The following is a 16,126-nucleotide window of genomic DNA, read 5'->3' on the forward strand; positions in this document are numbered from 1 at the left end:
GATAGTTTTATTTTGTTTGTGAGGCAAATTATTTAGTTACTAATGATAAATTAGTTAGTTTTCACATTGCGCATGGAGAACATCCTGTTAAGATACTGCTAAATAATACCTAGCTCTGTACAAAACCCCACTTTGGCACCTGAATTTATTATAAACTGGGTTGTCAATGTCTCCACTTTAAAACAATGCCCCTCCTGTCATCACATTCCGGATTAGTCAAATCTCCCAAAGTAAACCTACTTAAAAAACTTCAAAAACATCAGATTGACAGAATACCCTGAATTGGAGAGACAATGTCTCAGATGTCATTGACTGCCAATACTTTGTCTCTGAAAATGTTCTTGGCTTCTCATAGAAATGTACATATTTTTCATTTCTCCTGAAAAACATTACATGTTCACTCTCAAATCCATCAACCAACGACCTCTTATGAGATCTTCACTTTTATTTCTTGTACAAGAAATGCATTTTTCAGTCCCATTCATCAACAAAAATTGCAGGTTAAGATGGTACGGAGCATGTCAGCAGGGAGGAAACATTTTGTTTTGTACGCCATACAATATTGCTTTGGAACACAATGAAAATCGTGGATTTGTTTGGCCCTTTGATGAATCGCGGGAGGACGACTGAAGCGGCAAACCTTAATCTGTCTGTTTCCACATGGATGTGTCTCTTTTCCTCTTTCTGGATGCTTAACAAAATTGGTGAGTTGTATTCAGCCTGTATGGCCTATTAATTGTTGCATTTGAAGGCCAGGCCAGAATGTTGATGTTTTGTGTGATCAATCTATGCCTCTGCGTTTTTAATACACTGCTCATGAGGCATCAATTGAAAGAAGATTCCAAAGTAAATATAATAATATGAACTAAAAAAAAATATTTAATTCATTTCTGTTTTTAAAGTATCTACTACTTTTCAATCAGAAACCCGATTATTAATTTTCTTTTTTTGCTCAGTTCTCTTTTTCAAAACCGCTGACATTTCTGCCATGTCTGGCTGCATAAATTCCACGCGTCTCCTGGTGGAAGAAAAATGTGCCATCTTTCCATTCCTATATGGCTGTGGGGTCACTGAGATTTATCAATATTTAAATCGCAAAGTAGATTTCATCATGATAAACATTAGACCCACATACTGTACCTTGACTGGAATAATGATGGTTGCATCTTAATCACACATTTACATCTCTTATGCACAACCGGGAAAGGCATCCATCCTTATTTTTAATGTCCTCCTAATGGGATTCTGCACTTTTTAAGATTAAGAGGTCACTAAAGGACTTGTGAGCTTTATTGTAATGAAAGAAAAGAAAATCCAACAATATGTCAGTGATTTTAAATTGGATATCAATATATTCTTGTCATTTTAATTATATACAGTATAACTATATTTCCAGTTTATTTATAGTACAATTTTCTCTGAGATCATGAAGCATGTTGTAGGTACAATACAGAACCATACAATTTTCAAATACTTTATTTGTACCAGTGTCGTTATGAGGACCGGTTTAGAAAGTGTCTGTATTTTGGTAGAGTTGAGAGGATGTAAAATGTAAGTACATGCATCTAAAATCAAAACGACCCATTTCTATAAACCTGTAGCACCGTAAATGCTTACAAACGTCAAAGAAAAGTGCTTCCTTTTTTACAAATCACAATGCATCATGTGAAACAGTTAAAGTTCAGTGGGATACAAATAAATGACTTATTAACCATAGAACTATTTAAAAGTTTGCGGGTCATCACCTTGGCACAAGTAGTGTTTGGAAAAAGTCTATTGAGAAATCACTAAATAGGTAAGAGGGAGCAAAACTACTTTATCTGTCATTCGTGAGACCTTTCCTTGGAGTGAGATTCTAGAAGGTGGCCGTGAGAATCCGCCAGGGCCTCACTAAGGTGAGTCGAGCATGTTATGGGATGTGGATGACAAGCATTTTCCTCACTTTGGAGTGGCCAACAAACTTCAGTGTTTGAGAGGTAATCGATGAAAAACTGATGAAACCAGAGTTGGGGGAAAGAAATATGGAATCGTCTTTAACCTTGGTATAGTAGTTTTGCATTGGTGTACTTGGGTGTAGAGCTCTCAAAACTGTTGCACATGCAGGCATTTATTGGTGAAGTTAGTTCTGTCAGGCAATTGTGTTGCATTGAATGCATTCTGTTTTTGTAAGATTAGTTACTTACAGAATATCTTTAGCACACCACAGAAACAACAGTCTAATATGCATTGCTGTTTTAAAATTCAAGTGATGTGGGGTTTTAGGCCTTGCGTTTGAGGAGCTTATTACTGAACTTGCCCTATCCAGATAGAAGGATATTGTGTCACCAGATAAAATCATCTTTGCATTTCAAACATATGCACATTGCATAGCGAGCGAAATGAACACTTGATCTCATGTGCCCATGGGCCTCCGTCCATCACCCAGGAAGCAGACAGTAGGCATTGCTTGGCCCTCACTGGCTGGCCGGACCACTTTGCTGCCATAACTGGTACTCTGGATCCATTGCCCGTGTTCCAGGTTGGACGCAGAGGTGAGGGTAAGAGTAGATGTCACCCCGCCTATATTGACAACCCACAGTCCATCTGAAAACACCAATAAATAATAAAAAAAAAAAGGCAGGCAGCAGTATTTGTCTATACTACCATTCAGTTCACCTACATGTAGCTGATTTTACTTAAGTGTTTTAGCACTGGATAAAAGGTCTGCTGCTGAAGAATGCCATCTAGTGGAGAGACAGAATTTGTGTTGTGATGCATGATGTAGTCACAAATGTTTGTGCAGAAATTGGGAGCAAAACATATTAACATTGAATATTTTATTAGCAATGTTTACATTTCACATAGATAGTGTGCAACCTGTACAATTGTCATACAATTGCAAATCAATTTGGAGTAATTCTGATTTAACAACTATGTGTGGTGTCACATGATGGGATATTCACCATTGTCTGTAAGGCTAGAAGGTTATTTATACAGTTGTAGTCTTTCTCTGTAATGTCTAAAACTTTTCAGTATGCATTGATCTCTAAGGGTCTTAATTGAAACTACAGTCCAAGCTACATTTGAAACTACAGGTGTTGAAACAATAATGCTATCTTAAATGGGCACTTTGTGTGTGGATTCTGAAAAGATAATGTATATCTCTGCATTTCAGTACATTTAACACTTCCTGCTGAAGAGTAAGCTCTAGACTAGATAATATACATAATGAAAGTTGCAACAGACACAAAACATCTCTTTAATAGTTGCTGCATGAATTATGTGCTGTTACCAGTGTTAAACTTGAGTTACATCTAACAGCCAAGACACCCTGTATCTTACAATTCATTCAGTCAATCAAATTAAAATGCCAATAGTAGTAGTCACAGGATATTTACATGGCAAATGACCCATACAGTAGCATTACCCTGGAGAAGGCATATCCAGTGTTGCACTACTTCAGTTTAAACCAAGATTTACTTCATATACAAAATGGCTAATGATATTTTGATACCTTATGGTGATCAGACTGGACATTTTATTTAGCCTATAGTGATTTAAACCTGAAAATAAAAGGCTGATGAACAAACTGCACTTAAAGAATGGGACCCATACTTATCTGTAATGTTAATTTAGGGGAACACAAATCCCATGATTAGTGGAAATCTCAATTGATTAGTGGATAAATACTGTCCACACAAGTACCACACCGGCTGTCAAAGTTAATTGCTTAATGTTTATAATCCCTGAGACTATACTGAGTTCTGAAGTTGTTAATGTCTTTCCTTGCTAGCTGTAATAGTCGCTATACTCTTGGCATCCTTCCACATTATTCCTGATTATGAAAATGACTGGTTCCCCACTTTTTTAGGAAGTAACACTGTGCTTGAATATGAAAATTGTCACACATAAGAACAGGGCACTAGGACACATTCCAAGAACAATGCCGCAGATGGTACGAAACCCATTGTGCTGCAGGTAATGAAATAGTGTCAATGTAATATTTAAGGATGCCACATAAGGTAGGGGCTGAACTCTGTCAGTTTGTTGACTAGTCATCCCAAGATGTTTAGTTGCAGTGCATTACCACAAATGCTTAAATTTGAATGGTGAAATTCCACCTCACTTATTGCATCAGTTTCTTCCCCAAATAAAACTTGCACATTGAGGGGTATCGCATTATCTGTTACACACAGCAAGGAGTGTGGACATCAGGAATCTCTGATGCTGCCAGTAAAATGAAGAGTTGTTATAATCCCTTCACATTACTCTGTCTTACTACCAAGGGCCTTCTACCAGTGTGTCCCCTTGTACCATCTTGTGTGTTGTGCCTTTCAACTGTCACTCTGTGGGCTTGTATGAGAGCACTCACATACTTGTATTTACCATGTTAAACTAAGCTTGCTTTTGCTTTGGAACAGTTTTTCCTTTATCATCAAATTCTTTTTTAATATTAGTGCTGTGCACTGTGCACATAATAATCAGAAACGTTCATACTGTATTGGAGAAGCTTGCAATCGCAAGGCATTCAGCAATTATTATTGTCTGCTTAGCATTAACCGCCATCCTGGCTGTTTAATGTTTATAAATTCCTCAGTATTCTCACTACTTTAGATGAATCGTGTTAAACTCCTTTGACAGTTTCATGAGAGATGTGAACATTTGACCAGGACTTGTAGAGATATTGTATTACTCATATGGAAATATCATTGTAAAAATGTATGTGGAATTTGAGGTACACACACTTTATATGCGTCTATAAATTCAAGAGTGATTCGAGACATGGTATAGTCTTTCTTGAGTCATTCTGTTTTATTAGATTAGATTATTATATATTATAGATCAGTATGCACCTGTGAATTACATCACCTACTCATACATAAGGATATAATGTAATTCCCTCTACATACAACTGCTACCATGCCTGTATTTTCAGTATTATGTGGACTACAGATTCATACTCAAACCTGGTTCTACATTCAACACCTTAGTAATAAACGGGAGACACAAAGCCAGCCCTTTCAAAAATAATACCTTTCAGTCCCTTTAAAGCAGATTTTAAGAGTGCACACTGCAATACAATTTGAATGAATGTGTCATTATTGCACATATCTACTCAATTGAATTTTGCCACAATAGCTGAGATTGGGCAAATTGAGACTAACTGTAAATAATCCCTGTACACTCATCTTAAAAACAGATTTTATAGGATAGTCATATTTGTATGATTGTTACTAAGAGACTCAGTGATAGGAATAATGATGACAGATTAACCAAAATGTGAAGAATTCCGTTAAATATTCATACTAGTATAATGCTTTACATTTTAGAGACTCATTCCTTTAATAATTTTTCTTTGTTTCAAATGCCAAGTGAAGTAGGCTACAGAGTCAAAGATGCCACCTGACTATGCAAGTGATAATGTAGTGTAGTCAACATAAATGCAAAAGAGGTTTCTGATGAGTAACTTTAAAGTAACTGAAGCACTGGTCACTTTGCATATCTCTCTGTGGTATGTTGGCACAGCCTTTAATGTGAGACATTTTTGTAGAACACATGAAATTCATTTACAGTTTGGGAATTCAAGTAATAATAAGCTAAAATTGTTAAAGACCTCTACATTACAGAACAGACATACTTAGAGAGACCAAACTAAATCCCTACATGAATGATAAAATCAACTCTTAAATCATTGTTTCCCAACCTTAGTGTCAGAATCCCATGTGGGGTCGCCTGAAATTCAAATGGGGTCGACTGAGATATTGGGCATCTTACAATTGACCAGTACATTACATAAAAGTGTATACATTAAATAAACAAAAATATGAAAACCCCCATTATATCCAAGTTAAGTAATTAATTGGATCCTTCATTACAATCTAGCTATGTAAAAGTGAACTTAGACATCCCGCTTGAGATCATCATGGGTAATAATGCTTGATAAATGTTCCAAACAAATTAGCAAAAAACCGGGCAAGTTAGTCAAACAAGCAAATTAGCTTGCTAGGACATTTGGGGAAATACTGCTCTCAACTGGATGTTACAGCAGAGATGAGATGCGCTCTCTCTCACAACATGTTGTGAATGATTGGGGTCGCCAACGTTTTGTGACAGAAATAGGGTCACATGCCAAAAAAGGTTGGGAACCCTTGTCTTAAACAGTTGCCCACACATTACATTATCATTGAAAGTAATGTAAGGACAACTGATCTGCCCCTTATTCACTCAGTAATTGTTAATAAATGAGCCATCAGTGTATACAGGATTCCCACTCTTTGAGAGATACAGTAAAGGGCTTGAAAGGCAAAAGCCAATACATGGAAATTGGTGGAGTAGAACATATTTGCACTACCTCTTAAGTGCCTAATAATAATAAAAACAGGTTAACCCTTTATCTTATCTAGGGCAACAAGCAATGTTTGCAAATGTTACATTTAGGGAAGGAATCCAGTGTGACTGACCATGTGTGTTTAAGCATTGGCAGTTGGGATTTAAAGACTCAATAAGGAATGATTTTCATTAAACAAATGTAGGTAATGGGGTTGAAAGTCTGTGTGCATACTTACATGCATGTGTGTCAGATGAGCAGCCTAGAAGCACCAGGTGATGGCTTTGCTTTTGCATGCTTTAAGCACATCGTTGGTACACTAGATAGTTAGGGAAAGTTAGACTTTTTTTCCGCCAATCTGCAAAAAAAATTCTTACCAATAGCTTTTTCTACTTATGTGTTCCTATAGGTGTCTAGTAACACCTCCCAATTTATCCACGGCCAAATCCTCGGGGAAACACCTGGAGAGCCCATCAAGTTTGGGGTGCCCAGAGGGACTGGCCGAAAATAATGAAACATTTTGTTGACCAATATTAGCTTTTGAGATGTCTAACTAGGGGTTTTTGGGGGTGCTGAATCTATCCCTGAATCTATCCAAGTTTTGAGTAAAAATTACTCCCAAGTCCATAAAAAATCCATAACAAGTGGTTTTATTGAACAATTACAAAACAAAACTTTCTTAATCAGTTTAAAATTTAACAAACCTCATCCCTCAACTCCCCTGCACTTCCTCACTCCTGTTATCTTCTGGCTGGTTGATGTTCTGGCAAGAGTTACCATGACAGTTCCAACAAGCAGAAATACACTTGACTCCTTGCTTTTTACAGAAGCACCTGAGCGTGTCACAGACGCCTGCACAGTTGCAGCTACACACACACACACACACACACACATTTATGCACATTGACTCTCTCACAAACACATTCACAACCAACCAACCACCCACCCACACCCACACAAACACATATGCACACAATTACAAAATGTCCTTTCTCACACACACCATGTTGAGACAAAACTATCTGTGATTATAGTACCAGTGTGTTACACGCAAAGTGTGTGTGTGTGTGTGTGTGTGTGAGAGAGAGAGAGAGAGAGAGAGTCCAATGCGGAGAGTGGATGGTGATCAACAAAAGGTAAAACTCATGAGGATTAACTGAGTTAATATTTTTGTAAATATTTTATTATATCTTTTCATGGGACAACACTGAAGAAATAACACTTTGCTACAATGTGAAGTAGTGAGTGTACAGCTTGTATAACAGTGTACATGTGCTGTCCCCTCAAAATAACTCAACACACAGCCATTACTGTCTAAACCGCTGGCACCAAAAGTGAGTACACCCCTAAGTGAAAATGTCCAAATTGTGCCTAAAGTGTTAATATTTTGTGTGGCCACCATTATTTTCCAGCAGTGCCTTAACCCTCTTGGCCATGGAATTCACCAGAGCTTCACAGGTTGCCACTGGAATCCTCTTCCACTCCATGGCAACATCATGGAGCTGGTGGATGTTAGAGACCTTGCACTCTTCCACCTTCCATTTGAGGATGCCCCACAGATGCTCAATAGGGTTTAGGTCTGGAATAATGCTTGGCCAGTCCATCACCCTCAGCTACTTTAGCGAGGCAGTGGTCATCTTGGAGGTGTGTTTGGGGTCGTTATCATTCTGGAATACTGCCCTACGGCCCATTTTCCGAGGGAGGGGATCATGTTCTGCTTCAGTATGTCACAGTACATGTTGGCATTCATGGTTCCCTCAATGAACTGTAGCTCCCCAGTGCAGCACTAATGCAGCCCCAGACCATGACACTCCCACCACCATTCTTGACTGTAGGCAAGACACACTTGTCTTTGTACTCCTCACCTGGTTCCCGCCACGCACACTTGACACCATCTGAATAAAATAAGTTTATTTTGGTCTCATCAGACCACACGACATGGTTACAGTTATCCATGTCCTTGGTCTCCTTGTCTTCAGCAAACTGTTTGCGGGCTTTCTTGTGCATTATCTTTAGAAGAGGCTTCCTTCTGGGACGACAGCCATGCAGACCAATTTGATGCAGTGTGCCGTGTATGATCTGAGCACTGACAGGCTGACCCCCACCCCTTCAACCTCTGCAGCAATGCTGGCATCACTCATACGTCTATTTTCCAAAGACAACATCTGGATATGACTCTGAGCATGTGCACTCAACTTCTTTGGTCGGGCATGGTGAGGCCTGTTCTGAGTGGAACCTGTCCTGTTAAACCGCTGTATGGTCTTGGCCACCGTGCTGCAGCTCAGCTTCAGGGTGTTGGCAATCTTCCTACTGTATATCCTAGCCATCTTTATGTAGAACAACAATTATTTTTTTCAGAACCTCAGAGTGTTCTTTGCCAAGAGGTGCCATGTTTAATTTCCAGTGACCAGTGTGAGAGCGATAACAACACATTTAACACAGCTGCTCCCCATTCACACCTGAGAACTTGTAACACTAACGAGTCACATGGGGAGGGAAAATGGCTAATTGGGCCCAATTTGGACATTTTCACTTTCACTTCAGGGGTGTACTCACAAGCGGTTTAGACATTAATGGCTGCTTGTTGTGTTATTTTGAGGGGATAGTAAATTTACACTGTTATACAAGCTGTACAACGACTACTTTACATTCTAGCAAAGCGTCATCTCTTCAGTGTTGTCCCATGAAAAGATATAATAACATATTTACAAAAATATTAACTCCGTTAATCCTCATGAGTTTTACATTTTGTTGATCACCGTCCACTCCGCATTGGACTCGCTCTTTCTCTTTCACACACACACACACACTTTGCATGTAATACACTGGTACTATAATCACAGATAGTTTTGTCTCAACATGGTGTGTGTGAGAAAGGACATTTGCATTTGTGTGTGTGTGAGAGAGAGACCCGTATCAGTGAAGGTGTGAACTTTATTTGTAAGTGTGTGCATATGTGGGTGGGTGGGTGGTTGTGAATGTGTTTGTGAGAGAGTCAATGTGCATAGATGTGTGTGTGTGTGTGTGTGTGTGTGAGAGAGAGAGAGAGAGAGAGAGAACAGAGTGTCCAACGTTGAGGGTGGACAGTGAGCAACATGTAAAACTCATGAGGACAACATAACTAGTGTCAAGCCTTAGAAACTACCTCCGACTACAGGAGGTGCAGCATAGCACTCTCTGCGGGCATATCTCCAGACCAGAGATTGGCTACTGCTACAAAATCCATCAATAGATGTCCTTGAATGTGGATAGAAACAAGGAGAACATGATTATGCACCAGTCACACCAGATCCCATTGCACCAGACTACCTTCTGAAGTTTGTCAGCTGCAACTGTGCAGGCGTCTGTGACACTCTCAGGTGCTTCTGTAAAAAGCAAGGAGTCAAGTGTATTTCTGCTTGTTGGAACTGTCATGGTAACTCTTGCCAGAACATCAACCAGCCAGAAGATAACAGGAGTGAGGAAGTGCATGGGAGTTGAGGGATGAGGTTTGTTAAATTTTAAACTGATTAAGAAAGTTTTGTTTTGTAATTGTTCAATAAAACCACTTGTTATGGATTTTTTTTAATGGACTTGGAGTAATTTTTACTCAAAATGTATGGCTGGGATAGATTCAGCACCCCTAAAAACCCCTAGTTAGACATCTCAAAAGCTAATATTGGTCAACAAAATGTTTTCATTATTTTCGCCTAGTCTCTCTGGGCACCCCAAACTTGATGGGCTCTCCAGGTGTTTCCCCGAGGATTTGGCCGTGGATAAATTGGGAGGTGTTACTAGACACCTATAGGAACACATAGTAAAAAAAGCTATTGGTAAGAATTTTTTTTTGCAGATTGGCGGAAAAAAAAGCCTAACTTTCCCTAACTAAGAATGATGGACATACAACCCCAAATCAGAAAAAGTTGGGACGTAGAGTGAAATGCAAATAAAAACAGAATGTGATAATATACAAGTCTCGTAAACCCATATTTAACACCAAAAAGAACAGACATCATATCAAAAATATGAAAATTTTGATTATTTCATGGAAATATATGTTAATTTTGAATTTGATGCCAGCAACATGTTTCAAAAAAGTTTACCACTGTGCAGCTTCACCTCTTTATTTAACAAAGTTCTGTAAATGTTTAAGAACTGAGGAAACCAGTTGCTAGAGTTTTAAGAAAGAAATGTTGTCCCATTACTCCCCGATATAGGATTTCAGTTGCTCAACATTATAGTGTATTCTTAGTCATGTTTTTCATTCCATTATGCACCTAGTTTGACAAATCTGGACTGCAGACAGGCTATTTTAATACCTGGACTCTTCCTGTAGGGAGAAATAAAGTTTACATATGTGCAGAATTCATTTTGGCATTGTTTTCCTGAAATATTCAAGGTCTTCCCTGGAAAAAAAGCATTGCCTGGATGGCAGTATGTGTTGCTCAAAACCTGTATATATCATTCAGAATTGATTGTGCTTTGCCAAATGTGCAAGATGCCCATGCTGTAGGCACTAATGCTCCTCCACACCTACATATATGTTGGGTTTCAATCTGAGCACTAAAACAAGTTGGATAGGTTGGATACTTGGATAGGCCCTCTTCTGTTTAGCCCAGATGAGTCCATGATTTCCAAAAAAAAAAATGTTTCCAAATTTTAATTGGTCTATCCACAGGACCTTTCCCCATGTTACCTCAGTCCATTTTAGGCCCAGATAAGACAGTGGTATTTTCTGTATCATGTCTCAATACAGTTTTGGCTGTTACAATTTTGGCTGCAGTTTTTGAATTGAGCATCAATCTGTGCACATAGATAGTGGTTATCAGAGGTTTTCCTAAGACCATACAATGACAGGTCTTAAAACAGGTCTTGTGTTGATGCAGTGCCATCTGAGGTCCAAAAGACCACAGCCATCCAATTTGTTTTTCAGCTCTTTCCCTTGTTTGCAAAGATTTCTCTGAATTCTCTGAATGTTTTAATACTATTATGTCCTGTAGATGCTGAACTCCCCAAATACTTCACAATTTCATGTTAAGAAGGATTAAAATTACATTGTTTCATCATTTGTGCACACAGGTTTACACAGAGTGATGAATACCCCTACATATTTACTTCTAAGAGACCCTGTCTCTCTGGGATGCTCATTTTCATACCCAATTGTGTTGCCAGGTACCCTAATTAGTTGTGAAACATTCCTCCTTTTGTTTTCTTTATCATTACACAACTTTTCCAGCATTTTGTCATTTTCAACATTTGATATGTTGTCTGTGTCCTTTTTGAAACTAAATATGAGTTTAAGAGATTTGCAGATTATTACAATCTGTTTTTATTCACATTTTACACGTCCCAACTTTTTCTGTTTCGGGGCTGTATTTGTTGTGCCAACTAATATCGAAGAATATAATGGTCCTTGTCAGACCAAAGTGGTATAATGGTACTGTGTGTGTCTGCTGTGTTTGTGTGCAAACTCAGTCTCTGTAGATGATTGGGTGGGCTTACACACATTTTCTCTCCTCCATGACAGCGTGTCACATTCATTCACATCACTTCAGTCACCTTATCCGAGACTGGAATTGATTACTAGCTCTAATTCCATTTGTGGTTCACAGCATAGCGCGGCATCTGTGCTCATGAGGAACCCATGGGAAAGAAGCCCTGAGAAACTGTTTGTGTGTTGTTGAAGCCTGTGTTTTGAAAAGTGCTTCTTGTGCTTGTGTTTTGTGTTAGGTGCCTCCTACCCAGTCAGTGGCGTCTGCTGCTAATCCTGCCTTCCCCCCTCCAATGGGGCTCCCACCTCCAGCCATGATGCCTGGAGGGCCACTTCCACCCTTCCTACCCCCAGGTTTTGATCCCACCAAGATTCCCCCAGGTAAGACACTGCCACTTGGTGCTTCACATATTAACTGATTGGGAATTTACACTGACGTCTGGCTATTGTTAGCAATAAAATTCCAGAAGAATCAATGTATCGGTTAACACTGGCAGAGCTTGACATGTGTATTACAACCATTAAAAGTAGAGGAAAGCGTATGTTTAGAGTGTGTGTGTGTGTGTGTGTGTGTGTGAAGCATGCACATAAATAAGCGCATGGAACACATTGTAACACATTAGAGTTGGAGGCAGTGTTTACGTTTCATTCTTGCTTATGTCTTGCTTGTGATGTAAATTTCCAGTAAGAAAGAATTGTTTCTACCCTGCAGCATGCTCTATTGCTGTGAGTATATTGTATACTGTATGTTTCAACATGTTGTGGTGATCCTTACCATTTGTTTGATTCAGGATTCCCTCCACCTGGTGCCTTGCCTGCTACTGGCCCTCCACCAACTGGACCCCCACCAACTGGCCCTCCCATCAACATGCCACCAAGTAAGTACTTCAGCCAGGTGTTTTGTTGTTTTTCTTTCTATTATCAGAGTCAGAGGTAGCTGAATAATTCAGTATTTTTGCATTTAGATTCTTTATACTTGTATGTATGTATGTATGTATGTATGTATGTATGCACCTGCTAATGTTCAATCTTTCCTGTTATTTTTTTTTTTATCTCAATATTCCAAAATTAATTAATGCCATTTTGTATAGCTTCACAATTTACTGCGCATTTACCCCCTCCCCCTGTCACCTTGTGTCAGTAGTACCAGTTGCCTCTGCAGAGGAGCCAAAGAAAGACCAGATGGTTCCAGAGAATGCTCCGTCCGATGCACCAGGAGGTCAGTCCATGAGTCCCCCACCAACAGGAGGCCTCCTCGGGGCCAGGCCTGGCATGATCCCCTTGCAGCGCCCTCCAGGACCCCCACCCCCATTCATGCCCCACTTCCCGCCTGACATGCCACCCCCAAACATGCCTCCCATGCCCCCTCCGATGATGCCCCGTGGCCCGAACCCCATGATGTACCGGGAGCCTCCACCGGGCCGGTTCCGAATGCCAATGCCCCATCCCCCGAGAGACGACTTCCTCCCACCCCCGGATGATTTCCCCCCGGGTCCCATGGACGACTTCCCACCTCCTCACGGGCCGCCCATGGGACCTGAGGATGTAGACGACTGGGAAGGTCCACCACCACCACCATGGCACAGGGAACCAGGCTGGTTCAGGGACCAGCCCCCACATAGGGGGAGGGGCGGCCGAGGCTGGGGACGGGACAGGCCAGGGCCCGGGGGTCCACCAGGACGGTTCATGAACCGCCATGAAGGGTTTGACTAGCATCCCGAGCCTAAGCTTAAAAGTTGAACTGTTGGGACATTGAACTACATGTGAGTTCGAAATGTGTGGGGAAAAGAGGGAGTTTTTGGGAGAGGTACTCAGTGACAACAGAGAGGGAATCAGTGCCAACATTTCAGATATAATTCACCAGTAATCACCAGAGGTTACAGCTTTAGATTACCCAAAATTCCCTCCAGCCCAAGGAACACTAAGTTAACATCACTGACATGAACGTGAGTTCACCTGTCCTTGGAACCTCTGTGCTGAGTCTGTTATGTGAGCTCGAGTATTGTCTAAAAGAATGAAGAATAACTGTGTACATACAAATGCACTGCTCAATCGTTTTGTATACTTTGAAATAGCTTTTTGTTTGGACTGTACCTTTGTATGTCAGAGCAGGAGATTGCTGTAAACCCTTCTGGAGAGTGTGTGCACCATTTGTGTTTTTCTTTTTTTCTGGTTTTGACCTGAGGAGCTATGACATTTTTATCGACCAGTAAGGTAAACATAAACGTGTTGCACAGTACTTTTCATCTTTGTTTTTAGTAAACTATTTTTGTATCAGTCTTGTCTTTGCTCAGTCATTTTCAACTTTATATCTACAATCTAGAGGTCTTGCATCAAATGTAAATAACAGATAGTTGATAACAGATGCACATCAAGCTGGGTGTAACAGCTTCTCAAGGTTATGTGCCTAATGTATTGCGGTAGAGGGCGCTATGTTAGAGTTTACTATGGAAATTGACCTATGAAATCAAGGGAGGATGCCATTTGGACAGGTTGCACACTTGCCTGTATATGATTTATTTTCTGATAGATTTTGCGTTTAAAGTCGGCCTACATTGTCTGTAATGCTAAACCTGAGCCATAACGGATGGTATCCCTCTACATGCCGTGTACACGATCTGTTTGAAGATGGGCTACATCAGATCACCTTGATGCACCAAGAGAAAACATCATAGTAATTTCCGGCATTTAAGTCTAAATACAAATTCAGATCATTAGATGCAGGTGACCTAGCAAATATCATTCTCCATCACAGCAGCCTATGTTGCCCCATTTGATTATCATGCCCTGTCGTCACCAAATTATTTTAAATTCAGTGTCACCTTCATGTAGGCTACGTGACATACATGAATGAGAGAGGATGAGAGGCAATAGTAGGTTTATATCTAGCAGCATCGGTTTTGGCTTCTCTCCTAGTTACAAAAGTGTCTACAAGTGTGAAGGCTCGGATTGGCTCGTGCATTAAGTTAGTGGCACTCTGGCGATCCACTCGCGCTCCGTCTCCAAGGGCTGCGCGCACCTCCCTTCACAGCAGTCTAGAAACAACATGGTAGCGCCTATGCATGAGCTGTGTGTAGTGCCAGCAATGCAGAGGGTATCATGTTCGGGAGTGTAACAGGACATTGCTTATGAAAAAGGTTGGCCGCGGAAGAAACTGATCAACACAAATGACAGGTGCGTTTCATGAATCGATCAAATATTGGGGTTTAGAGACATCATGTGCGAATGAATTAGCTTGATTAGACGCGACAAAACGTTTCCCCCGGGTCCTAGTGACCGTGTGGAATGTCCGTGACCGTCGTGTAGCCTACAATCGTAAGTTGGATACACAATCTGCATGTCTTGATGCAATGTAGTCTCATTCCACGCTATGTTTATTTGTTCGCAATGTTCATCTATTATTTATATACTATTAGATATGACGGCATCATATTTTGTCGTTGCTTGCATCCAACATCTCTTTTATATTGGTTACATTTTTTTTCTAGCTATGTAGACTGAACCCATGTTTTGTAAGAAATTTCTTCTGTTTTGTCACTTGCACAGTAAAATTAGGCTATGTCGAACTTATTTGAAGATGTGGCATACTATTCGACATTAGTATTGATTGTCCATCTCTAGAGCTGTCCAGTTTATCATTCACGTGTCATCTGTCAGGTCCGAGTACGGCGATGCTTTCATTTTTACACCTTCTGTCCGTATTGTTGACGGAATAATAATATTAACATTCATTCAGTATCGCCATCATACGTTTAAGACTAGCTGATTGATTGCTCATCATAGTCTCCTGTTATTGCCATTATTTCCACTGATAGTAATTAATTCATTTTCTAGTTCTCCTAGCCTACTGTGTTGTGCACGTCTAGCAGACTAGTCATGGACTACAGAGCAGAGTCAGCATCTGGTTTGTTGGGTATAGGTTATGATGAACAAGTGTTGATCATTAAATCGACTAATTCATTCTTTAAAGTGGCATATATGTGCAAAAATTATATAAGTAGATGTTTGTACTGTAGGCTACTTCATCCTTAAATGATCTAAATATACCCCCATATAGGCTATTACACAGGAAAGACCCTATTTTCTTTACTTTCAGACCTTTTGAAATACATAAAGGTCAGCTGGTCCTTTTTGCTAGTGGCATTCCTGTTTTTTTCCCATGTTTGTGCCTGTGACCATATATTCCATGGTATTTTGTGTCATCGTCATTAGATACGATGTGAATGGACAGTTCCCAGGTAATATCCTGGTCAGGGGTAATCCCCTGTCAGAGGGGCATAGATTTGAAACAGAGCTTTGGTGTCTCAGATAGCTGGATCTGAGAGGTCATCCCTCAGATGGTATAATGG

General features: G+C 40.1%; 2 protein-coding genes across 4 annotated transcripts in view; both read left to right on the top strand.

Moving 5' to 3' along the window:
* The window catches only part of LOC125308214 (SR-related and CTD-associated factor 4-like), a 33,581-nt gene extending 19,527 nt beyond the window's left edge, over nucleotides 1-14,054 (top strand). Inside the window, exons 17-19 of one of the 2 annotated variants that reach the window (XM_048264560.1) lie at nucleotides 12,017-12,158; nucleotides 12,569-12,655; nucleotides 12,922-14,054. In XM_048264560.1, the coding sequence (XP_048120517.1) occupies nucleotides 12,017-12,158; nucleotides 12,569-12,655; nucleotides 12,922-13,490 (798 nt within the window). In that variant the 3' untranslated portion in view covers nucleotides 13,491-14,054. Of the gene's footprint in view, nucleotides 1-12,016; nucleotides 12,159-12,568; nucleotides 12,656-12,918 lie in introns of both variants that reach the window. The other variant, XM_048264559.1, reaches the window with a different exon arrangement.
* Nucleotides 14,055-14,822: 768 nt separating this feature from the next.
* tiam1b (TIAM Rac1 associated GEF 1b) overlaps nucleotides 14,823-16,126 on the top strand; it is a 53,603-nt gene continuing 52,299 nt past the window's right edge. Inside the window, exon 1 of one of the 2 annotated variants that reach the window (XM_048264570.1) lies at nucleotides 14,823-14,951. The gene's annotated coding sequence lies outside the window, so the exon portion shown is untranslated. The remainder of the gene's footprint in view (nucleotides 14,952-16,126) is intronic. The other variant, XM_048264573.1, reaches the window with a different exon arrangement.

Source organism: Alosa alosa, chromosome 15 (assembly GCF_017589495.1).
Source record: "Alosa alosa isolate M-15738 ecotype Scorff River chromosome 15, AALO_Geno_1.1, whole genome shotgun sequence".
Classification (NCBI taxonomy): Eukaryota; Metazoa; Chordata; class Actinopteri; order Clupeiformes; family Clupeidae; genus Alosa; species Alosa alosa.